We start from the raw sequence: 24168 nt of genomic DNA, 5'->3' as shown, positions 1-24168 counted from the left end.
CGAAGTTTCCGGTGTTGTGTATATTCCTGGAAACATGGCGGCCAGCTTCCGCGGCCGTCCTATCCGGAGTCTTCGGATGCGAGGTAAGCGTGGAAAAACTCGATTCAATTATAGATGTAATAGTAACATATCACAAAAGACATTTTCTCACGCGTGTGATGACCCCAAAATGTTCACTCACCATGAACGCTGTGTGTGTGTTTATCAGGTCGGAATGACAGCGGGGAAGAGAACGTACCGCTGGATCTGACCAGAGGTAAGCAGAGGCTTCATCACATCACCCTGAAAGCGATTATTGTTCAAAATGGATGAGGGGACTTTCTGCAAATACTAGCTTCTTGAAATGAAATTTATAGTAGTTTTTGCATTTACCTATTGACAGTAGTTCTCATTTAGTCCGTTTTCCTTTCTGTTTCATGTAAAACATTGCTAACGAATGACAATAACAGGCGGTAGCTAGCTAACTAACTAGCTGAGTTAGCGTTAGGTAGCTGCCACAGCTAACCAGCCGTGACGACGCGTTGTTGTTTTGATCGGTACGTTAGTCTGTGATTTAACCCGACAGCCGTTTTTGTTGTAGTCAGGATCTGGTCATCGCTGGATGCGTGAGAATTAGGGCCTCAAGGCTGTTTGCTGAGTAGAGCATATGAGTGCATAGGGTGGTTCTTATGATACACAGCTGCTCAGCCGGGTCAGATTCACTCCTCCATCAACAACTCTGCACGCATACCGGTTTGTTTACACGGAGCAATGGTTTTCTCTCAGTCTGAACACCGAGATCCCTGTTGATTTCACTGCATCCGCGTTAGCAATGAACATTTTGCACCCGAAAAGCCAAATAAATTGACATCTTATTGACATGATTCAGACCCATCCATTAGGGATAGGATGTGAGCTGTTTATCAACATGGGTTTTCATAATGACTGTTTGTACGTGCTTTGCAACAATATGCTGGTCTGCCTTGAGAGATTTAGAAGCTTACCCATATAACTGACCAAAAGTTAAAGATCATGACATTAAACATTTGTATGCAAAATCTTTTTAATTTGTTTTCTCAATTGTACATGACTGCATGGGACGTAAGCTTAAGCAACTCCAAATCCATTCCTAAGGCATTTTCAAAAGACTGCTTCTGGTATAAATAGATTCCCATTATTGCCTATCAGTGGGCATTAGTATAATTTGATCTGACACATAGTATGGCTTTAAATGCTCACTGTTGATTATTTAAATTCTTGTTATCAAATAGGGTAATAACACTGAATTTGTGTTTTTGTAATTTCCTCACACACAGTTTGCGCTCATTAAGTGAGAATTTTTATTATTTTTATTTTTATTTTATTTAAAATTGTGCTGTTTATATTCTATTGTATTTAGCTTATATTCTATTTATATTTAGCCTATATTTCTATTTTTTTTCTTTTTTTTTCTCTTCATGTCTTATTTTATTTCACTTATTGCCCTCCTTCTTATGGCTCAAACCGGGACCTCAGTTCTAATTTCGTACCATAAACATGTAAATGTGAGCTGGTATGACAATAAAGTTCCTTGAATCCTTGAATCCTTGAATCCTTAAGCGTTTTCAAAGTCCCTACAGCTGAACTAAGACTGACGAATAATACTGAAATGTATTAGTTTGATAGCTTGAAAATAAATCTAGCTCAGAATGTGGTGCATTTTATTACTGAGGAGAAAATCATTTGTACATTTCATTATGATAATGTATTACTAATGTTTGCAGCATTTATCTTCTTAGTGAAATACTGGTCCTGGATCTGGTTTTCATTCAGTTTGAATGCCAGATTATTAATTCTTGCCAATGGAATACATTTAATGTTGCAGTGAATACATTATAGTTGGAAGGAACTGAAAGAAAACATGTGCGTGGTCAAGTCGTGCTTTCAACTGTTAAGATCTTGTTTTGACTGTACACTCTAAATTAGTTCAGCCAACTGAGGCAACTTCCTTCCTGCAACTTATCAATAACAGTTCATTGGATATTATGGCAATATGGATTAATGCATTTCATTGTTACATTGTATTTCTTTTTCACACTTCTGCAGAACCATCAGAAAATTTCCGTGAAATCCTCCAAAATGTGGCCAAATCGCACGGAGTCAGTAACATGCGAAAACTGGGCCACCTGAACAACTTCATAAAGGTAACACTGTTGTGTAATGATGCCCCCACCTCACTGTTTTTGTGGTTATTTAAGGCAATTTTGACACTACTGAAATGAAGTGAAAGCTACACATGCAGTGTTTGAAGAAGGCTGACTCTTTTGAGATATGTGTTAAGACTGATCGTCTACGTTTATGAAGTGTCAGCGCTGACCTCTCCTTGATCCTCTCTCCTTGGGAGTTGCTGCCAGCAGGTCTGGCTTTGCCTGTCATTGTGATGCTGACAGTTAATGTAACAGGAGCTCTAGGGATGGGAAAGCACTCCAATCTAATGTGCATCAAGAGCACATTAGATTCTGCTTTTGTAAGCTGAGATAATGAATGTCTAGTAAATGCCCAAATTAACTTGAAACACCCCTCACTTTAGATTTTTTATTTTACCCTAATGTATTGTGTATGCTTAATCAGTTTTGTCCTGTGATGTCATTGTAAAAGGGAAGATTGTACCTTGCATCCCATATGATGTACATGCAGATATGTAATGATAATGAGACAGATGCAGTTGTGGGTGCAACTAAACTGAAACCTCAAGCAAACAATTGTGGATTTTAAGTGTAGGATCCGATCTTGAAAATGCACATGAGAAGCGTGTGTAACTGGGCTTTCTGTTCCACTTAACAGTATCTCATCTGATAATGTTGCAAATTTATTGCATGCAAATTTTAAGGGGTGTTTAGATATTTGGTGGGGTTTTTTTTGCCATTCAGTTTTTAGTTTTACATATTTTTTTCACTCTTGAGAGTGACCAGTGACTGTCTTGGAGAATTATACTCTACTCTGTGAATTAGTCTGATGCCTTCTTATATTGTCATTGTTAACTATTAATTGATTGAATTCAATTTGTTGTTTGCATCCATAATTACCAGACATACCAGAAATAAATATCATCCTACACTGGGTGGGAATAACACAGTACAGGAGAAAAAATAGTAGTTTCTTCTTCTTTGAGCTCCACTGTTTTTGCTCACCATCACCTTGCTGGGAAATGTCAAAAGCTGTTTATACAAGTGTGTAATTCAGCAAACTTGGGCAATGCTTCCTGTCACTGTTTAGACTTTTGTTGATTCCCTCTGCCAGCCCACTGCCTTTCACCACTTCTTTCTGCCATGGATGTATTATAAACAATTGTTTGTTGCTCTGCAGCTAGTGAGTGTTGTGTAGCGGGTATTGTAGCATAATGAGAGATGTGTGTGTGTCTGCCTAGGTTGGGTGTCTGTGATTATTGTTTACTACTGACTGGAGTCTAATAGTCATGGCATGTATATGTGAGTTTGTGTATATACATCTGTTAGAGCTCTGTCTCTGATTCCTTATAAGGGTTTCAGCACAGTGAGGGTGACCTAATCCCCAAAGGAGAGTGTCACATGCCCCCTTCCCCATCTCCTCTCCCCTCCTCCCACCTGCTTGGTCTCTGACATAACAACTAGTTTTAAACAACCCCGTAATCACTCAAACCAATCTTGCCACCCATCCCATCCTGCTTTACTCTGACCTCCTACTTAGATGTGTGGTAGGCCTGGCTTTGATGGACTATTCAAACAAAACTGCTACTTTAACTTCTCCAGTGGTAGACTGGATTGCTGCAATGTAGTAGCACCGATTTGTTAGTGGTGCTTGGATGCCTCAAGGTGCCTGTGGGGAGGGAAAAACCCCAACTCCAAAAGGGTAGAATCCACTGCCCAAGGGCTTTATTGCTTTGTGCATGCAGTTTTTTTTGCACTTTGTTGTTGTTAGTTATGCCCTATCAGATGACTGCCACTGCCTGTGTGTGGGCTCCTTTTAATGATGGAGGACATGTTACAAAGAAATAGCTAAAGTTGGCAATAAATGCTTAACGGAGAACAACGCTGACCAGCCTGATGAGGTTTTTTTAAACAAGAGCAAAGAACCCACTGTGTACGCTCTACTCGTACACAGCACATTGGTGGAGGTGACACAAACTAACACTCACTCCTTAACCTGTAAATAATTTGCCACTTTTACTTTCAATTTTAAAACCATCTACCACCAGTGACCACCATTTCTCATTCACAATTCGCTTGCTCAGACACATACAACAAAGTTACGCAGTTTCTCAATTCTTTTTTTTTTATACTGTTTTATTTTGGGGGGGACATGTACATAAGTGGGGTTGGGAACAGCTTAAGTGAGTATGTTTTGACATCACATGACTAATCACATGATTGATTAACTCTTTCTGCATCTGGATAATAAGCCTGACCTACGCTGGTGGAAATTAAAGAGTAGTGGCAACATATGCAGTTGAACGGAATTTGTTTGCCTTTTTATTTTCCTGTTATATGACCAAAACATGTTTTATTTGTGTCCTCTGCCTTAAAGTCTCTATGTCCAGTCAGGAACAGTCACTGTATGTTTTGGTTATTGCATTTTCCACTCAGAGGTGAGTATTAAAACATTTAATTTTGTTTAAAAAAATGTAAAAAAAAAAAAATAGGAGGCATGTTTCATTAAAACTGTTAAAATGGAATTAATTCAATGTTGGCTTGATTTGGTTTAATCACAAAATTACAAACAAAAAAACACATTTTCAGACAAGAGTTGGGGTTGTGTGTGAATGACAGAGAGGCTCTTTGGTGGACGGGACTTTACCAGCAAGGTTCAGTCAAAGACAGTAAAGTCCTGTTTCTACTAAAGGGTCTGGCCTGGTACGGGTCAGGTTGGTTTTAGCACATTGTTTTGTGTTCCGCGGGCAAAACCTGGGAAAGGTGCCAGAACATCCAATCAGAGCCGTCCTACATATTTTTCGGAGTCTTTTGTTAAAGTCCCAATCTAACCGACGCAACACTAAATGGACACGTTCGATTGGTTGAAAGTGTGACTTTTAAATAAACTGTGGATTTTTTTTTTTTTGTTGTTGTTGTTTGAAGCCACATGCCAAGAGAAAGGAACACAAACTGCTGGATGTCCACCATTCTCCTCCTTTGTGTCACGTTCTTTGTTATAATTCAAGATAGGCGTTGCGCCACTAGGTGTTGGGTCACGCTATTATGTAGCTGACACATCTATTGCTTATACCCCGCCTACCAGGTATGGTTGGCTGTGAAAAAGCAACAGAGATCACGGTTTACCAAAACCCTCCTGTCCCGAGCTACACCCCTTAGTGGAAATGGTACTTTTGGTTGGGGAACTTATTTTACATAGTAAAATCATATTGTAAAATCCACTTTAAAAATATGGTTAAACAAGTTGTTTCTTGTGTTTTTATTTTAGTGGTTTTATTTTTGCTGTGCAGACTTGAAAACCAAAATCAAGCCAATTTCCTTTTTTGTTAATTCAACTTTAAAAGTTAAAAGGAAAAAATATGCCTAGTTTAATTTTTATTTATTTCATCTAAAAAAAAAAAAATCAAATAAATGCTTTTTTTTTTTTTATTAAAATACTCACCTCTGAACAGAAAATTCAACGACCAAAACTTACACTGACCAGGAAGCATTAACATCGTTAATGCAGGACATGTGTAACATAATATATGCCGCCACAGTGCAGCCTAATTTATTTTAGACCAGATGATAGAAACAAGACTGATGGGCATGAGAGATGTTTACACTTCATTTATTTGCAAGTTTATATTTCCACCTGGTTAACATAAATAATGAGCGATTTATTTATTTATTTATTTTTTTCTGTTATAGCTGCTTTGCAGCGTTGGCCACCGAGAGGAAAACTTTGGGTTTACATATGAAGAAATCATCATTTGGTAAGTTGTCTGCAGCACATTATCTTTTCATCTACTTGGCCTCTGTAAATTCTTGGTAGTGTTATTCTAGTCTTGTGATGTGGTCACATCATCCACCGAGGTGCTGTATATTGAAAGCAATCACTCATTGCCTTGCTAATTGAAGAAGAAACAGAAGTCATTATGCTCATAAGTTAATTCAGGAAATGTTTTCTTGCCTTCTAAGTATTTATCATAATATTCTTTTAATACCTAGCCTGCGGCTAGCTCTACTAAATGAGGCCAAGGAGGTGCGTGCTGCAGGTTTGCGGGCACTCCGCTACCTTATTAGAGACACCGTCGTGCTGCAGAAGGTCCTCAGACTACAGGTTGATTATTTGGTATCCAGGTGAGATTCTGCTTTACTCGGTTGAATAGTGGTGTTTGGATTACTTTATTCTTTGGGTCAAAGTGTTTTCCATTTTAAGACAAGTGTTTTATTTTATTTTATTTTTTTAGAAACTGGTATTCAATGCTGTGTGTGATACTTCATTAAAACTATTTGTTCTATATAAAAAAAAAAATCCATTTTATTTATTTATTTGCTAGTTAGTTTTTAACACTAACTTGCTTTTTGGGTTGTTCCAGATGCATTGACATCCAGCAAAGCAATGAGGGGGAGAGGACTCAAGCTCTGCGACTTGTCCGAAAAGTAAGCTTTATCTGCATTTTATTTAGATTTCTATTCCTTGTTTATCATTTGCAGTAACTGCTTTGTCAGTGGAAGAGTTTAGTCAAACTGTACAGCCTTGTGCCATCACAGTGCCACCAGAAGGCTCCTCGGGTCAGCAGCAGTGTCAGTGTGGATGGTTTGCATGAGGCTGCAGGCGAGGTTATTTATAGCTCTTTCTATAGTTTTCTGTAAACAGTCTTTTCACACATGCATACAGACGGCCTGTGGTTCTGAGCAGTATATGTTAGCTACTAAGGCAGAATAACCCTTGGGCTCATGTTATAACACATAGCTCAGGCCATTTTTAGTTTTCTAGTTTTTTGTTATGTTTTTTTAATTTATTTTAATTTTTTTTCTTCATACGTCCACATTTGGTTTTTGATGGTGACATAACCAAAGCTGGTTATGGAGATTTTTGATCATTTTGTTGAAAATCTAAGAATGGAGTACACCACTTACACAGACATTCTGATATTTAATTATGACACTAGCATTGAGCTCTACTGTAATCAGTGGTCCTTGTGATACTTGACATCTTTACTGCTTTGCTGGATTGAATTCATAAGACAAAAGGTTGTACAAACCCATCTAAATGAGGCCTCACAGTTGATGGTGTATGTTTGTTCCTTGACCTGCAAGATAGGATCGTAAAAACAAACAGATCTGAGAAAGGATACAAAAGAATTTCAGAAGTATTTAATGCTCCTTAAAGAGCCTTAATACCAACTATTCTGACATGGACAAAGTTCGTAAAGCCCTTAGATTGGACAGGCCAGGAAGGAACTTTAATCAGTATGAAACCTGTATGAAATCCCCATCCAACATGCTTGAAGTTGTCCTATTCCAGCACATTTTTAGTGGGTTTTCCCCGAGGAAAACAGCAGATATAGCCTGAAAATACAATGTGTTTGCTGCAACACTGTTCATAATAGGTTTAGTGGAAAATTTAGATGCATTTTGTGTCAACTTCAGGAGTAAGCGAGAGGGTCATCCCTTGAGGGGGAACACACCGCTCTACATTGCTTGCATTACAGTAAACTAGATAAGGGAGTTTTGGCTATGTGTCACTAGAAATGAAGAATACAATCAGTCAGTGTCCATTGTGTTGAAAAATATGATTCTGGCATTCACTAAGTGAGAATAAGCAGCCATTGTTATTTTAGTGAATACTCCGTATTTGTTGCACCAGCTATTCTGTGTCGAACATACAGTGTGTTACTGCTTTCCAAGGCTGAGGGAAATGCTCTGCAGATACAAGGTGAAAATCCTCAGTCATCATGTTGATGGGTGATTTTACTCGTGCCATGTGTTGTATGGACGTGTTAGCAAATTGAAAATGTAGATATTTTTTTTCTTTTTAAGCGGAGGAGGATGGGAGGAATTTCCAAAGCAAAAATGTGCCATTCTCATGGGATTTGTGTCAAGATGACTTGATCCAATCATTATTGTCGAGTGTTTTCACATAGCACAAAGTCAGCTGCCTGGATCCTCTATGTTAATGGAATATTTCAGTGTTTATTTGTGGTAGATTCATAAAAACACCTGAAACCCTCTAAAATATGTAATATTCAGGAACTGTGTATTTATAAACATTAGACACAAAACTAAAAATTGAAGTATTTATTTTGCCTGTTCATCCAGAATATTTAAAAATATCTCTTTTCTCCCTTCCTCTGTAGATAATATCTGTCAATGCAATGCTGTTCCCCACCTCAATTGCAAATTCTCTAATTGCTGTGGGGACTGATGGACTGCAGGAGCGAGACCGCATGGTTCGCGCTGCCATCGCCATCGTATGTGAGCTAGGTGGGTACCTGGTGTTTTTAGATGGAAACACACAACACCGACGTAAAGCATCATTAGCTGTGTGCACACAGTTACATCATGTGGAACCACTGGATCTTATGGTTGATATTTGAATGGACAGAAACCGTAGTATATTATTCATTTATTTAACCTCATCTGAAGGCTGAGGTAGAGACCTCATTCACAATCTAACCCAGCAAAATTAGGTCAGAGATGATGACAACAATGTTAGAAGCAAATTCTAAAAACAATAATTATTGAGAATGTTTTATTGGTGGTGAAGGAATATTACAATCACCATTGTCTCAATGCTTTTGTAACATTCCTCCTAAAAAGCAATGTTCAAGCGGGTGCATCCCTGTTTGCTAATGTGATCGTAGTGCAAGTGTGGATTATGATGACACAGATATGTAAATGCTGGTGTGTTAAGTTTGGTAAAATTGTTTACTAAAGATAAGGATATCTTTTGCAAGGCATGATAAAATGAGAGATATAAAACTGTTGATTGGATGTTCCACTGCTTTCATGTAAAGGGATTACATAAGCAGCCACTCAAACCTGTTCAAGTGCAAAACTTACAGGTTACAATATATGATAAGCAGCTGACTACAGTTAAAGCAGCAACCTTTAAAAGAAGGGATCAGGTTTGTCCTCATTATGCCATATATTTAAACTTAAAGCAAGTGATGCAGTGGCTGTGTCCGTAGAAGCTGTTCCATAAAATGAGGCCTTGGTACTCCCTGGATAGCCTGATTGAAGCAGAAACAGAGTAATATAAAACCCATTATTCTCTGACATTTAATAGTCATGATCTGTGGGGACATAAAGAAATGAGAGCAAAGTCCTTATGGTTAATAGGATTCTGTACCAGCATAAGTCATGTCTTTTAAGAAAATATTGTTTTGGCTTATTCTTTGTTGCACCGTCCTTGCCTCTGCAGCCCTGAAGAACCCTGAGGTGGTGGCCAAAAGAGGAGGGCTCAGCACCATCCTTAAGAGTGTGATTGACTGCCAGCTTAGTCGCATCAATGAAGCACTGATCACCACTGTCCTCCATCTACTTAACCATCCATGTACACGGCAGTATGTGCGTGTTGACGTCGAGCTCGAGGTACATATACACAGATAATGAGTTCCGATTTAGCGCTCGTCTGTAAATGAGCCTGTGTGCTGAGAGTGTTCCCAGTTGGGATTATCCGTCGTAGGTTGCCTGTCTCTTTCCCATGGAGCTTATAGTAATCAGTTACAGCATTTCTCTAAAGCCTCATTGTCTGCAAACATACACCTGGGATGGAGGCAGGTCATCTCCAGTAATAATACCCACATGAATACAAGATGAGATCAAGGGCAGGTTAATTATTATTATTATTTCAAGGGAATATTTAAAAGTTAATGTTCAGGAGCCCGTAAAACTCTTTAAGTGAATTATATGCTAAATGTATCCATCTGTTTTTGTTGTGTCCTTTGTCCTGCAGCAAATCCTCGCACCTTTCACTGATTTTCACTATCGTCACAATGCGGACATGACCGAAGGGCAACTTAAGTAAGTGTGTGTGAAAGAGAGAGAGAGTTTGAGGATTATCAGTGTTACATTAGAAATAAAAAGATCAAATGTCTGACGTTTCCCACTGTTGACTGCTTGCTGTGTTCCACTGTTGGTGACAGCATATGTTGGAAAAACTGAGGGTTTCTACAGTTTTATTGTAATGTGACCCTCGTTATCAGAGGGTGCTCAATTCCAGAATAACCTGCCAGAGGATATAAAGCAGACTAAGTTACATTGATGCTCTATGAAAGATCTGTTCTAATTCTAAAGATCTGTTACTTGCTTGACATGTGATCCATGTGATCCATGAACAGTATAATTCTTCATGAAAAATCCCTTTAATAAATCATATGGATATTTTAATGTACTAAACACTATTCACTTTTTTACGTTTTAATGTTCACAGGGAAGACCGAGAGTCCCGTTTCCTATCTAGCAGAATGGCGATAGTTGCTGCCTTCCGTTCCTGGTCTGGTAAGATCTTTAAAACTGTGCATTATAGAATTTTTATTTACTTTAGTGGGAATGCTTCTTTGTTGAAGGCTTCATAAGAAAATTTATTTATTTCAGGGATCATCCACCTGTGTAAAGCTGGAAATTCTGGAATCCAGTCTTTAATTGGCTTACTTTGTATACCAAATATGGAAGTTAGGGTGAGTACTGAAATGACTGTACATTAAATATTCAAAAATAAATGTTAAATTGTGATTTCTGAGTGCTTTCATGTGTTTCACCCTCCAGAAAGGCTTGTTGGAAGTTTTATATGATATATTCAGGCTCCCTGTCCCCATTGTGACTCAAGATTTCACAGAAGGTCTTCAAAGTGTTGGTAAGAAGAACATCTTTCGTATCATCAAAACTATGGCTCAATATTAAATCAAGATTTTGCAGTTGTAAATGAATGTTTGCAAATAATTTCAGAGTTTGCATCTGTAAATCAAGCTTGTCACCCTGTAAAAACAACCTGCCTGAAAAATTCCAGTTTGCAAATGTGCAGAAAAGGGTTTGCATGGTTGTAAAAAAGATCTGTATTTGTGAAAATAAAAATGAAGTTCTTATTTGCAAAAACCCTGTTCACAGATGCAAAGCACAAATCTGCGTGCAAGTTGCAGTTGCAAATTTTGTCCATATCTTTATACTTCTATCTGATTGGATGGTGACAAATCAAACTATCCAATCAGAGAGCAGACAGCTTCCCAACCTCCCACACCGCTGTAGACTCTTAAGTGTCACTGCACCCCGTACTTTTTGCGTAACTCCACCCACTACCAAATTTGAAAAATGCCTGAAACCTCAAGGGTTGGGGTGGGAGGTTTGGGCTGATCAGTGAGCGAAGACTGGGCGGGTCGGGATACACTGGCAGAAATGATTGACAGACAGCAGCTCAGCTCACTGGCAAGATGCAAAGCGAGATTCACAAAGCACATACGCCATAGAGCGGTATTTGAGGTGAAAGACCTTTCTTCACTTGAATCTCCTCAGTTACACAAGAACAAGGTGATCCTGGACCGTATCAGTCTGAGCCGTTTCATTAGAAGCTCTGAAAGAATAGAAGTCTGAAGCTAGCAAATCTACACCATATAAGTTCACATCCTTTCATGTGCGTTGGTGGGCATGGTTTTCTATGCGTGATAGACCAGGACCCATCTGTTTGCATCTGGAGGGAGGGGCTGTGGGGTTTTTAAAATTTTCTCATGATGTAGATAACCTCTCTATGTCATGAAAGCTTAATCTGGTTTTACCCTGTAGAGGGCGTTAAGAGCCATTTTTTACCCACAAAATCTCGTTTTTAAAATAAAAAAAACAAATTTTATCAGCAGTGTATGTGGTTTTCATCACAATATACTGTGTGCTGTTTACAGCTCAAAAAAAATTTTTTGGGTGCACTACCCCTTTAATGTCAAGCCCATACAAAACTGATTTGAGTGTTAATGCAGTGAAGTCATGTGTTTCATACTCTGTATGATCTAATCTTTGCTTTGGTGCACTTTAGATCCTGCCAGGTTCCAGGACACCTGGAGACTTTCTGATGGGTTTGTTGCTGCTGAAGCTAAAGTCATCCTGCCCCACAGGGCTCGCTCTAGGTGAGAGATGATTAAAAACAGTAGAAAAATAACATTTACTTATATGTATCTGTGTGTGTGTATATATATATATATATATATATATGATGTATAATGTGTGTGTGATATCTGATTTTTTTTTTTTTACTTCATTAGGCCTGACCTGATGGACAACTACCTGGCATTTGTTCTGTCTGCATTCATTACTAGTGGGCTGTTAGAGGTGAGTCCGTCTCATTGCTTTTTTTTAATGTGCATGGATGAGTGTCTTAGGGAGACATCGAGAAAAAAATGTTAAAAGATGGAGTATGCTGTGAGGCCGACATGACTAGAATGTCTTTTAAGACTACTAAATGGCATTTTGTTACAGCAGCTTTAGCTGTAGAGTGTAAGTGTTACTATTAAGCCCTACTCTCCTCCCTGACCTTATTTTTCTTGCTGAAGGGCCTTGTGGAAGTTGTGACCAGCACTGATGACCAACTTGCTGTGAGAGCCACCATCCTCTTGGGAGAGCTTTTACACATGGTAAGCTAAAAATAGATGCTCATCTGTCACTCAAAGTATATTTTGGAAAGCTGCAAAAATATTTCTAGGCACACTTGAGCCCACGTCACAACAGAAGAAATGTATCCGTTTGTGTGCGCAACATTTATACTGAATCATTCTTGTGTATTTTGAGAAGCTGTCTACTACAGCCGAGTTACTTTGTTCGCTGTACTAAATTTGTCTTTGTCTTTCTTGTGCCTGCTTCTTTTTCCTTTAGGCCAACACCATTCTTCCTCATTCCCACAGTCACCACCTGCACTGCCTTCCCACCCTCATCAACATGGCAGCCTCATTTGACATCCCCCAAGAGAAACGACTGTGAGTACAATCTGTCACTTGTGTCTGTTTTTCCTCATAAGAAAATCATTATTACTACAAACAGATCCTGAAATATTTGGACACAAAACATTGAGTTTACAGTGAGTTTTGTCTGGAGTGTGCTTAATGAAGCTTGATCAGGTACTGATCTATGACAGGGAAAAAAATAGCGCTTGATTATCAAGTTGCAACAATTAATTTACAATAAGTTTGATTAAAACAGCTGTGAAATGAATTGGTGCCACATTTTTTATTTCATGAGTGTTAAAGTCATTATTTCCTGCCACAAGATCTGCCATTTACCATTTTGTGCAACTGGCCTCGAGAAGAGGTAACAAAAAAAAAGTAATGGAAATATAAACTAATAATGGAAATGATTAAATGTATGAGATCTTGTAAGTAATGATGAATTGTCAGCTGACTCATTGAACTTATTTGCATTTTGTTTGTTTACACTATAAAAACCAAAACACTCAGTTGCGATGCTGTGTTTACTAGAACAGCATGTTCTCTCCCAATGCATCACATGTTTTGTGAATTTGCCCTTTCACATAAAGGTATTACACTCAACTCAGCTTTATTTTTAAAACACTTTGACAAAAATAAGAGTTGAAACAAAGTGCTGAACATAAAACTATTTTAAAACAACTAAAACTATAAAAACACACTAAAACACTAGTTGCAATAAAAGTACAAAACAAGATCATAAAACCAGTAAAAAGGACAATAAGAGCAAAGAAATAGGTGTCTCATGTTGGGTCGAAGGTCAGTGCATAAAAAATGTTTTTAAACAGAAGAGCTTGATGAACTGTGAACACATGAAAACACCCCTGATCTCTGTTGTGGATCTTCCAGCCGAGCGAGTGCAGCAGTGAATAATTTGAAGCGATTCCATGAGAAGAAAAAGAGAGGCTTGAAACCACACAGTCTGTACCTGGACCAGATCATTCGCAAGTCTGTGTCGTCCCATAACCACAGAGATTCACACTCACGTGCCCCAAAAGACATCTACATCATAAAGGTAAAGATCAGCATGCTTTTTAGATAGATTTAGATACTTCATCTCAGTGTAATGGTTTGTGATGTGGTTCATTAAACAGGAAAGAGTCATCTGCTGCTCCTTAGGGCATGAGGCAGCTGATTTAAATTAAATCAAAGAATAAAGTGTTGTAAAGCTAAAACTAGCTTATTACTATTGTTTTGTTTTTAGATGTTCAGAAAAGGGTTTTCTGTTTTTGTTTTCAGGACACAGAAGAGGCACTGATGATGAACCTGAGAGACAGTCACATTCTCAACCACAAGCAGAACTTGGAGTGGAACTGGTTGCTCATTGCCACCATCCTTAAGGTCAGGCTGTTCTCTTGCAACAACACAGACTAAAAGTTTTTTATTCATTTATTTTTCCTCTAGTCTAAAAATGTTGTTTCTCTCTCCCAGTGGCCAAATGTAAACCTCAGGAACAACAAAGATGAACAGATGCACAAGTAGGACTCTTTATATCACCAAGTCAGAATATTTTTAATATAGTTACAAAATGCATGTGACATCTTATTTAAAATGTGTTTTTTTATGTGATGCAGGTTTGTACGGAGGCTGCTGTACTTTTATAAGCCCAGTAGTAAACTATATGCAGGGCTGGCGTTGGACCATGTTAAAGCCAGACAACTCACTGTGGTTGGCTGCCAGTTTGTAGAGTTTCTCATGGACTCTGATGATGTGAGATAAGTTTTGACAAACATATTTTTGCTTGGTCTTTTGTCATTCTCTTAACTGTCTCACTTCATGGTGTCACCAGGATGGCCAGGGTTACCTGGAGGACCTAGTAAGGGATATGGTGTCATGGCTTGCCTCATCTTCTGGGCTTAAGCCCGAGCGCTGTCTGCAGAGTAACGGCCTGCTGAGCACACTCAGCCAGCACTACTTCCTCTTCCTGGGGACGCTCTCTGCACACCCACAGGGAGTCAAAATGCTCGAGAAATGTGGCCTGTTTCAGTGGTGAGTGAGCAGAACCTGTCAGCTTTTCTAGGCTCTCTGTAGTCCACAGAGTCTAAAAATGTCTGATATGTTTGTCTCAGTATGTATGTATGTTTGTCAACCCGATTAATGCTTTGCTGTTGTTTTGATATTTGCAGCCTGCTGAATTTGTGCTCTGTAAAGAACCAGGATACTGTGTTGAAACTTGCTGTATCCACACTGGACTACAGCAGGGACGGTCTGGCCCGAGTGATCCTCTCAAAGGTCCTCACAGCTGCCACAGATGTAAGAAAGCCGCGATAACTTTGACACATTTACATGCGTATACAGAGTGCTAATGGGGAAGCTGTTTTTGTGTACAGTTGAAAGAAATGCTGCAGATAACTCTGCCAGTGTCAATGCATAAAAGAAGTCTGATATGAAAATCTACACAAACTGTTTCTTATTGCTAAATTTGCTGAAAACTCATGGTGGTTTTTGTTTTCTGAGCAGACATGCAGGCTTTATGCTACCAAGCACCTCCGTGTGCTGCTGCGTGCCAGCGTGGAGTTTTTCAGCAGCTGGGGCATGGAGCTCCTAGTCACGCAGCTTCATGACCACAGCAAGGCTGTGTCCATGGAGGCCCTGGACATATTGGACGAGGCCTGTGAAGACAAGGTGACTGAAAACATGCACATGCCTTAGGTTGCTGACAGAACCGTAGCAGTGTTTGTAAAATTTGGTTAAATTTTTACTCCCTCCTGCAGAAAGCTGAAATTAAGGATACTGAAAGTGGCAAAGTCCTGTGCTGAGAGAAAATTAAGTGTATTTTTTACCCATTCTGCTGTTTCACAGGCTAATCTTCATGCACTGATTCAGCTGAAACCAGCTGTGTCCCATCTGGGAGACAAAGGCCTCCTGCTTCTTCTCAGGTGTGTGTTTACCACAAATGGATTACAGTGTCAGACATGCGTCAGTCTTTCATGATACCGGACAGAATTTGCATACCTTCTTGAATAAACTGTATCTATTTTTTGTATTGTCTAGATTTCTCTCCATTCCTAAAGGCTTCTCCTACCTCAATGAGAGGGGATATGTTAGCAAACAGCTGGATAAATGGCAGAAGGTATTGTCTAGATATCAGCAGACTGCAAAACTTTATTGTAATTTCTAATCAATGTAATAAACATTTTTAATAAATTAGGCTAATAAGACCAGAGACTTACAGAAGTTGATGTTTCTTATCGACTCTGTATTTAGGAGTACAACCTTAAGTATGTGGATTTAATTGAGGAACAGCTCAATGAAGCACTAACAACATACCGCAAACCTGTTGATGGCGACAACTACGTCAGACGCAGCAACCAAAGGTGAGACAAATATTTATATAATCTGACGAGCTGCAGGAGTGAAGGTAGTTTTTTGGTTTGCTTTGTTTTCCCTATGTGTCTGATGTTTTTTTTGGTTGTTTCCAGGTTACAAAGACCAAATGTCTATCTCCCTGTGCACTTGTATGGTCAGCTGGTTCATGATAAGACAGGCTGTCATCTACTGGAGTCTCAGGTAAGGGGCCTATCTTTTTCAGCTGTACTGTTGAATTTTCTACATTAGTTTCTTTGATAGATTTGCCTCCTAATACATATGTTTTTGTAAAGAGCGTGGTTCCTGACCTCAGCTACATGGTTCGCTCCCCGATGCTGGACACCTGGGAGGGCATTAAACAGCTGAAGGCTGCTCTCTGGGCTCTGGTCAGTAATAATATTAAGTTAATGCACCTCAATTACTTTCACTATAATTTTATTACTTACATAGAGATGGATCTGATTGTGTATTGCATTTTTTTATTTTTATTTTAGGGAAACATCGGCTCTTCCAACTGGGGTCTGAATCTCCTGCAGGAGGAGAATGTTATTCCTGACATCCTCACGTTGGCTCAGCACTGTGAGGTGCTGTCAGTACGAGGGTAAGCTTTACTCCCGCTTGTCACTTAAAAATCAGCTGAATTACAGATCTTGAGTTCAAATGTATCATAAATAAATGCATGCTAAATAATGTTCAGTCAAATGTACGACTATGAGGGGTTAACTGGAGTTTTTTCTTACTTTCACTTCCCACCCACAGGACATGTGTGTATGTGCTGGGTGTGATTTCCAAGACCAAGCAGGGTTGTGAGGTGCTAAAGCAGTACGGCTGGGATGCGGTCAGACACAGTCGCAGGACGCTGTGGCCTGTCACTCCCGATGAGGTAGACACACAGCTGACCTCTGAGCTTTCTTCGGTACCAAGCACGCTCAGTTTGAACTCTGAATCCACCAGCTCCCGCCACAACAGCGAGAGCGAGTCTCAACCAAGTACGTGGAACATTCTCTCTTTTTTTTATCATCAACATTTGCAGACTGATGGCTCAACTCTCCTTGATGCATTTGTCTAGCATCTATATCACCAATTTTTAATGTATTATTGCAGTTTTGGTGGATATTTCCTGCTGTGTTCCTCACACCCTCTCCTCTTTGTGCTCCTAGACATGTACATCCTGGATGATGATAAGTGTGATGTTCTCGACCTGTCAGACGATCCCTCCTTCTATCTACACTCCAAACCAATCAAGGATCGCAGCCCTTTCACAATCTTGGCTTCAACACGCTTCGTTAGGCCTCGCTTCCTCAACTCTCTGTCCCTCCCCAGCAAGAAGCTACGCTCTACCAGTGACCCTAAGACCCCTTCAGGCTCTCGCACCCCTAATGAACTCATGACCGGTAGCATGAGGCGGAATAGGACAGTGACGGAGCCCTCTGTCTACAGCCCAAACCAGGGAGAAGTCTTCACCCCTGTGTTTAATGGCAGAGGAATGCCAAAAAGTCCAACAGTTAGCCTGGAGACATCCTTTGTCGGGACCAGGGGGGGCTCTGAGGAGCAGCTTGTGGATGGCAGGCTGGCAAGGAGTGGCGGTTCAGGCCTTGGACTCAGTGGTTTGGGCGTTCATGGGACTGTTGAGCACCATGGCCGGGAGAAGGAGCAAAGCAGTCGAGAGCGTCTAGCAGGAGATGGTGGCTCCTCTTCTAGTGGAGGCAATGTGGGAGGAGGTGGAGGTGGGGGTACTCAATTTAAAAGCCGCAGTCAGAGCTTTAACACTGACACGACAACCAGTGGCATCAGCTCCATGAGCTCCAGTCCTTCCCGGGAGACAGTTGGAAATCCTGAGCATCCGGAGCCTGAACCAGACTCTTCTGACTGCGTGAGCCTCAACACTGTAGTGTCTGCCAAGACTGTCAAAACTCTCTCTTCCCCCACCCCCCAGGCTCAGACAAACCACATGTCCACTTCTAAGTCCTCCAATGTTTCTCTGGTACCACCTGGCTCCTCGCACACTTTACCCCGCCGAGCCCAGTCTCTAAAATCGCCCTCAGTAACCACCATCAAAAGCCTGGCTGATTGCAGCTTCATGTACACCAGCCCAAGAGACGCCCTTGGGTACGCTACGCTGAAGAGGCTGCAGCAGCAGAGGATACACCCGTCTTTGTCTCATAGTGAAGCGTTGGCTTCACCTGCCAAAGACGTGCTGTTCACTGACACCATCACTATGAAGACAGGAAGTCTGGACTCCAGATTAACTCCTCGCAGGTGGGTCAGCCGTCATTTCAGGGGTTATGGAAACAAAAGCTGCTGCAGCTGATTTAATCAATATTATTTTTTTCTTCATGGCCATATGCATTCCATTCTTAACTGGCATGTTTATTGCATAAAATGAAAGACTTGATGTTCACTCATTCTAAAAATAATGATGGAAATTTTGCTAGTGATGCTTAAGCAGACATGCGACTGTGTTGGGTTTTGGTGTCTGTCGACATTGGCAATGGCAGGTGTGAGAGTGTTTTTTTGCAACTTCTGCTGTGTCCGTCAGGATATCACATAGGAGGCGTACCTGTCCAGAACCCACCGTCATAAGTCCATACCGCAGGCTGTCCAGAACACTTGTACCGCGGTGGGTGGACCGGACCTACCCAGTGTCCTCAGTAGAAATGCACCTTCTAGCTCTGAATTGTTGCTGCTTTTTCTAGTCTAGTAACATCTCCTTGCCTCCAATTGTTAGTCGTAATATGAGCAAACCCCATATACATAGGTCATTTTCTAGTTCCCTGTTAGCCTACTTAGAAAGTCATGAACATCTCATAGGTGGAGACATGCCATTTTATTGATGTGACTATACTTTTGATTTATTTTGAAAGCGATTGTGTGTGTAAAAGATGGGGGGAAAAAGACAAGGGCGAGGAAAGATACTGCTTAAGATTGGGCCAAAAGATGGTAAACATGTCCATGATTCTAATGAATGTTATAGATTGCTCAGTAGTTAAATGACACTCCATGGAAAATTTAAGAAAAGGAAAAACTGGTGTAAAAACATTGTTTATGACTTTATTTCTTAACATCTGCCTCTGTTTTGGTGATTCTTCAATGTTAAGCTATGCACTAGTTTTCTGATTAAGAATTTAGTTTGACAAGTCCCCATCTCTCTGCTTTTATCCAACATTTCTTTACTTAATCCCCATGTTCCTATTCTGTCCCAGTCTCTCCCCCCGGATCCTCTCACGCACCTCTCCTCTTGCCCTTCCTAGGTTTCTGAAAGCTCTGAGCTTTGCCTCTTTAGATAAGGAGGAATTACTCAGCCCCATCAACCAAAGTACCTTGCATCGTTGCTCCTCGGTGCGCTCAATGGTCTCTAGCGCCACCTTTGGGTGTAACGATGACTACATTGGCCTTGCATTGCCAATGAACATCAATGATATGTTCCACATCAGAGACTCGGCCTACTTTCAGCAGAGGATCAGCCCGCCTTCAGAGGAGCGGAAACGCTTCCTTTTTGGTGATGGAGATGGTAAAAGATACTTTATCCTGGATTTAGTGGTAATCAGATTACACAACTGCGTGAAGAAAAAGATGTTAAAACATGTGCTTTTTCTTTTTATTACTTCTGTAGGGGATCGCCCTGCTGTCCCATTACTGAAACAACAATTCAGTATCTCTGAGTTGATTGTGTCCCGAGGTGACACCCCAAACCACATAGTCGGTTCAGAGGAAACAGGACTGCAGGAACACACTGATGAGAACTGCCTCTATTGTGTGGGAGCCATTGTCCTCGGATACCCCACTCAGCCACAGATCAACAGCACACACCCTCGCACAGGTGAGGCACCACACAGTTAAATTTTACACAGATATGCTTCGAACTGCACACTGAGAGATTCTTTTGTCATTTCCTTTGCCAGATTATATTGACTTCCAGTCATGGGGAAGCCAGAGTGGTCATCGTCTGGAGGTGATGCCTCAGTCCAAGTTCTCTGGGGTGTCAGGCTGCAGTGATGCTGCTGTGTCCCAGGGCTCAATCTCTAGCACACCTACACCTGGTGACATTGTCATTGGTAAGACCACATATAACCTCAATGTGCTACCAAACACCATAATGTGATACTTTTAGACCATTTAAATCTGTTGTTTAGTTCCCACCCAGAGAGACTAATAGAGCCTCGGAGCCTCAGTTTGTAACATATCTAAATATAGATCATGGAACAAAGTGGGGATAAAACGAAAAAAGCAACAAAGTAACCACCTTGTAAAAAAAAAAAAAAAAAAAAAATTTAAAGCGTGTTTATTGCATTCAGAGCGATATATGCTAATTATTTGTTTGCTGTAGGCGGTAAGGCGATATCAGAGGATGGCCCTGCTTCTCGAGTCTTGCTGAGGAAGGAGGTCCTCCGCCTGATCATAAACCTCAGCTCCTCTGTAGGCACCAAAGGCCATGAAACAGGACTACTGACGTAAGTCAATCCTGTTTTTTTTCTCATTATACATGCACCATTATGACACAACATGAAAACCATTTTCCTCGCGTTGTGGAGGTTCCAAAACTGGTATGTCAGGGCATGAATAAGGGATCTGTGATTGATGGCACCGTTATTGACTGAAGCTGCCATATGGCAGTGTGTCTGAGCTTCAGCAATGGTCACTTTGGCACAAAGCATCTATTTGATGTCCACATGAATGCCAGTTTGTTAGGATTCCCAGCAGAATTTTGTATTATAACAAGATAATCAATGATACATGGACATGTATGCATTCCTCCTGTTTGCATATCTATCAAATAGTTGTTTAAGGTTTGTTAAATTTCCCTTTTTTCCTCAGGATAAAGGAGAAGTTCCCATATGCGTTTGATGACATTTGCCTGTACTCCGAGGTTTCTCATCTCTTGGCCCACTGTATGTTTCGCCTGACTTCAAGACGTTTCATACAAGAACTCTTCCAGGATGTGCAATTTATGCCAGTAAGAGCTCAAACTGCTCTTTGTACCTTCCCTGAAGTGGCTTGCCTAATTGTTTAGGTTATAACATGTGATTTAATAATTGTTCCTCATTCTCGCAGATGTATGAGGAAGCTGAGGCAATCCTGACCAAGCTATCAAAACCTGTCGAAGAGGATGTTAACCCTCCTGCAGAATCATGATCACCCCCTGCTTCCCCGTGTTCCGTGCACAACTGCTCCTTACAACCATGGAAAGAAAGCAAGACTGACAAAATACAAGTCAAAGCTCTAAGGACAGAGGTTTATTTGGCACGTTTCTGTTGCTTGAAACAAGGGTGTTGCTGCCAATAAAAAGGAGGATTTGATCATCACTCAGCTTCCTTTTAGCAAATATGAGCTGGAAGCAAAAGACATCAGATTCTGGATAATGTTTCACAACACACCTAATGCTATTTCTGATAGTCTTTTTTTAACAGGAAAAATGGGGAGCAGTTTAGCCAAATACTGTTTTCACATGGCTTGAAAATCATGGGCAACACTCAATAATACATCGACGTAATGCTAAAGGACAAGCTGGAGCATTAAGACAAATACCCAAGTTGTGTGTGTTTTTTTTTTTAAAATCACTTTACAGAGGAGGTTTTTCTGTAATGAAATACGGCATGTTATGTCAGCCCTGAGATTTCTAGGTTCCTGCTTTCTTTTATTCAGCAAAACACTACAGAGGGATCCAACTGTTTTTAAAATTTATCTGGAGCCTTCCTGGTTTATATCCCACCATGACTTGTGATCTTTTTTCCAGCAGATATGTGCTTTTGCTTCTATTGCCTCACCCCTTCCTACAGCCTGTACCTACTTGTCAGCACAGACAGCCCATTAACTTTCTACTTCTTGTATCTCAGACAATCAAACATCACTAGTATTGGATTTTCTAAAGCATTATAGTTACCATCTTTACTCAGTACAGAGGGTGAATAGCATGTAATTTATTGCTAGATTATTCCATCCTTTACTTGCTTAGATCCTTTAACATTTTTCTTCGGCCATTGCATTTTAAGTAAGCTGTACAGAAGGTAGATTGGTCTTTGGAAAGATTAAGTTATCTTTAGAACCGTGGATTACAGGTCCAGTAGTAAACTGCTCACAGATGTTTCCAGTACCTGCATAAACCCTACAGCTACTCATCACAATGCCTTCTTACCTCTGTGCTTCACCTCTACTGCATGTTCAACAAGCATGGCAAAGTTGTAACGTCACTTTAATGTATTTCTTGCTTGTTAAACTTTTATTTAAGAATAAGTTGTCATTACATGCTTTCATACATTGTAGGAATTTAATTACCCCAGGATCTGTTTCCACAATGCAATATCACTTATCTGTCATTGGGTGAGGAGGGGTGAGGTGTAGTGCGACATAGTGTGATGACTAAAGAATATGTAAAAGGTTTCCAGGGAAACGGGACTCTGTTTCCATTGGCTTGTTTTTGCTATAATGCTGCTACAGAAATGGACTCGTAGAGAGATGGTTCATAGATCAGCTGAGTTACGTCAGATCCGATCTATTTATTATATGTCTGTACCATAGTGAGCTCAACCAGAGAAGAAAAAAGTTATTTATATTTTTTCCTCAAGACTGTATTATAATTTAAAAAGATTTTTTTTTTCCTTTTTGCCTGAATCGTGGTTTCCCTTGTATAATGTGTACAGTATGTTTTTGGGGGCATTGATGACCTGAAGAAACATACAATCCTATCAAAGGGATTCATTGTTAATAAAACAAAATTTGAAATACCCAAAATATGCTTGTATTTTATACTTAATTTGTGACTTGTTTAATTTGATCACAGCCTTCTAAAACTACAGAAATAGTTGGCTTCATTTTTGCCTTTGAAGACAAATTAACTGATCTAAATGCTCAGAGGTGTTTAGACTGGATCTGCCTGAATGTTGAATTCTGTCATCAGGCTCCTAAGTGCTCAGTTAATCTACATTTACTTCTAAAAAAATAAGTTTTCCAGCACAATTATCCTGAGTGATGTTCTGTAAAATGAGTTTGTTCCCATCAAGGATGCTTCCAAAGGAAAAAAAACTGTTCTATTGAGGTACAACATGGATCAAAATCAAAATGTCAAAAATTTTAAATATTAACCGTTTCTGTTGGTATCTAATAACTTTACTAAAATAATGTGGTTTTATTCATAGAATGAGCCATTTATACACCTACTTGCTGTGAGTCCATATACATATTGCCACATACAGCTGCTGTATTTGTGCTACAATTTTTAACTACGGCGTCTCTGAATGAACAACTAACTGAAGTGAGAACCGTCTGAGCTTTAAATCTGCAGTACCAGATTTGTTTGATAGGTGCTGGAGAACCATTTGGGATAAGTAACACCTTGAATGGCACATAGAAGACAGTACACATGTACATAATTTTGAAGTAGCTACCTGCAATCCAATGATAAAAACATGTTTGTAAGAATTGTTGCCACTGACTGTCACTGTCTATTCACAACTGTGCTTAGCATTTAAAGTAATTTCTATGCCTATTTTTACCACTTGATGTCAGTAACTCTAACACTGTAGCATTAAGTCTAAGACTACCTGAAGCATTTTACTTACTTCTACTGTGGAAAATGCTTTGCAACACGTACAGCAGGGAGCCATTTCATAAAACTTCCATGTACAACTGGGAGCGTCTAAGTGAAAGTATACATAAATGAGAGAAGTGTAGATATTCATTTGTGAAACATGAACTGCATTTGTGATCTGCATCTCAAAATCGGACTCCAAGATTTTCCAAGTTTAGCAAAAAAGTCCTGCTGAGACAATCCCAGGTCTTCTAGATGTATCCTGTGGAGAAATGAGACATCCTCTAGATTCTTCATAAATTAAACCCCCTGTGATGAGGATGGCTTTTGGGGGTGCTACCTACAACCAGAAAAATGAATGATTTCACATTATAACCAGTACCATTAATTATGTCTGCACAACACCGTCTGAGGGCATGGTTTAAAAAAAAAAACATGCAAAGTAAAATCTTTATAAAAA

At 39.9% G+C, this 24168-nt stretch overlaps 1 protein-coding gene across 3 annotated transcripts; it reads left to right on the top strand.

Annotated features, from left to right (window-relative positions):
• On the top strand, positions 1 to 23619 carry LOC121648879 (rapamycin-insensitive companion of mTOR-like). 3 transcript variants are annotated; one of them, XM_041999317.1, is made up of 38 exons: positions 1 to 83; positions 209 to 256; positions 2065 to 2162; positions 5835 to 5899; positions 6135 to 6266; positions 6506 to 6569; positions 8270 to 8396; positions 9337 to 9506; positions 9871 to 9938; positions 10348 to 10415; positions 10512 to 10594; positions 10683 to 10770; positions 11935 to 12025; positions 12161 to 12227; positions 12449 to 12529; positions 12768 to 12868; positions 13724 to 13889; positions 14114 to 14215; positions 14306 to 14352; positions 14449 to 14584; positions 14664 to 14863; positions 15001 to 15127; positions 15335 to 15499; positions 15677 to 15753; positions 15869 to 15947; positions 16082 to 16191; positions 16297 to 16384; positions 16477 to 16569; positions 16678 to 16784; positions 16943 to 17172; positions 17344 to 18442; positions 18723 to 18803; positions 19435 to 19694; positions 19797 to 20003; positions 20086 to 20238; positions 20511 to 20634; positions 20999 to 21137; positions 21236 to 23619. In XM_041999317.1, exons 1-38 carry the CDS (start codon positions 35 to 37, stop codon positions 21314 to 21316), a joined length of 5271 nt encoding a protein of 1756 aa, XP_041855251.1. In that variant the 5' UTR covers positions 1 to 34; the 3' UTR covers positions 21317 to 23619. The 3 variants fall into 3 exon arrangements, with proteins under 3 accessions (XP_041855251.1, XP_041855253.1, XP_041855252.1); XM_041999319.1 differs by lacking the exon at positions 18723 to 18803 and adding an exon at positions 18682 to 18691 and having other exon boundaries at positions 17344 to 18465; positions 19387 to 19694; XM_041999318.1 differs by lacking the exon at positions 18723 to 18803.
• The last annotated feature ends 549 nt before the right edge of the window (positions 23620 to 24168 follow it).

This window comes from Melanotaenia boesemani, chromosome 11 (genome assembly GCF_017639745.1).
Source record: "Melanotaenia boesemani isolate fMelBoe1 chromosome 11, fMelBoe1.pri, whole genome shotgun sequence".
NCBI classification, from domain to species: Eukaryota; Metazoa; Chordata; class Actinopteri; order Atheriniformes; family Melanotaeniidae; genus Melanotaenia; species Melanotaenia boesemani.
The sequence above is the reverse complement of the archived record's forward strand: the minus strand, read 5'-3'. Positions and strand labels throughout refer to the sequence as shown.

What these genes read in the sequence shown, in the direction of transcription:
- LOC121648879 (XM_041999317.1), top strand. Translation starts at nt 35, where the DNA reads ATGGCGGCCAGCTTCCGCGGCCGTCCTATCCGGAGTCTTCGGATGCGA. An exon ending in TACCAAATATGGAAGTTAGG is followed by an intron (nt 10,595 to 10,682) that starts GTGAGTACTGAA and finishes TTCACCCTCCAG; the next exon opens with AAAGGCTTGTTGGAAGTTTT. An exon ending in TCCTCACAGCTGCCACAGAT is followed by an intron (nt 15,128 to 15,334) that starts GTAAGAAAGCCG and finishes TTTTCTGAGCAG; the next exon opens with ACATGCAGGCTTTATGCTAC.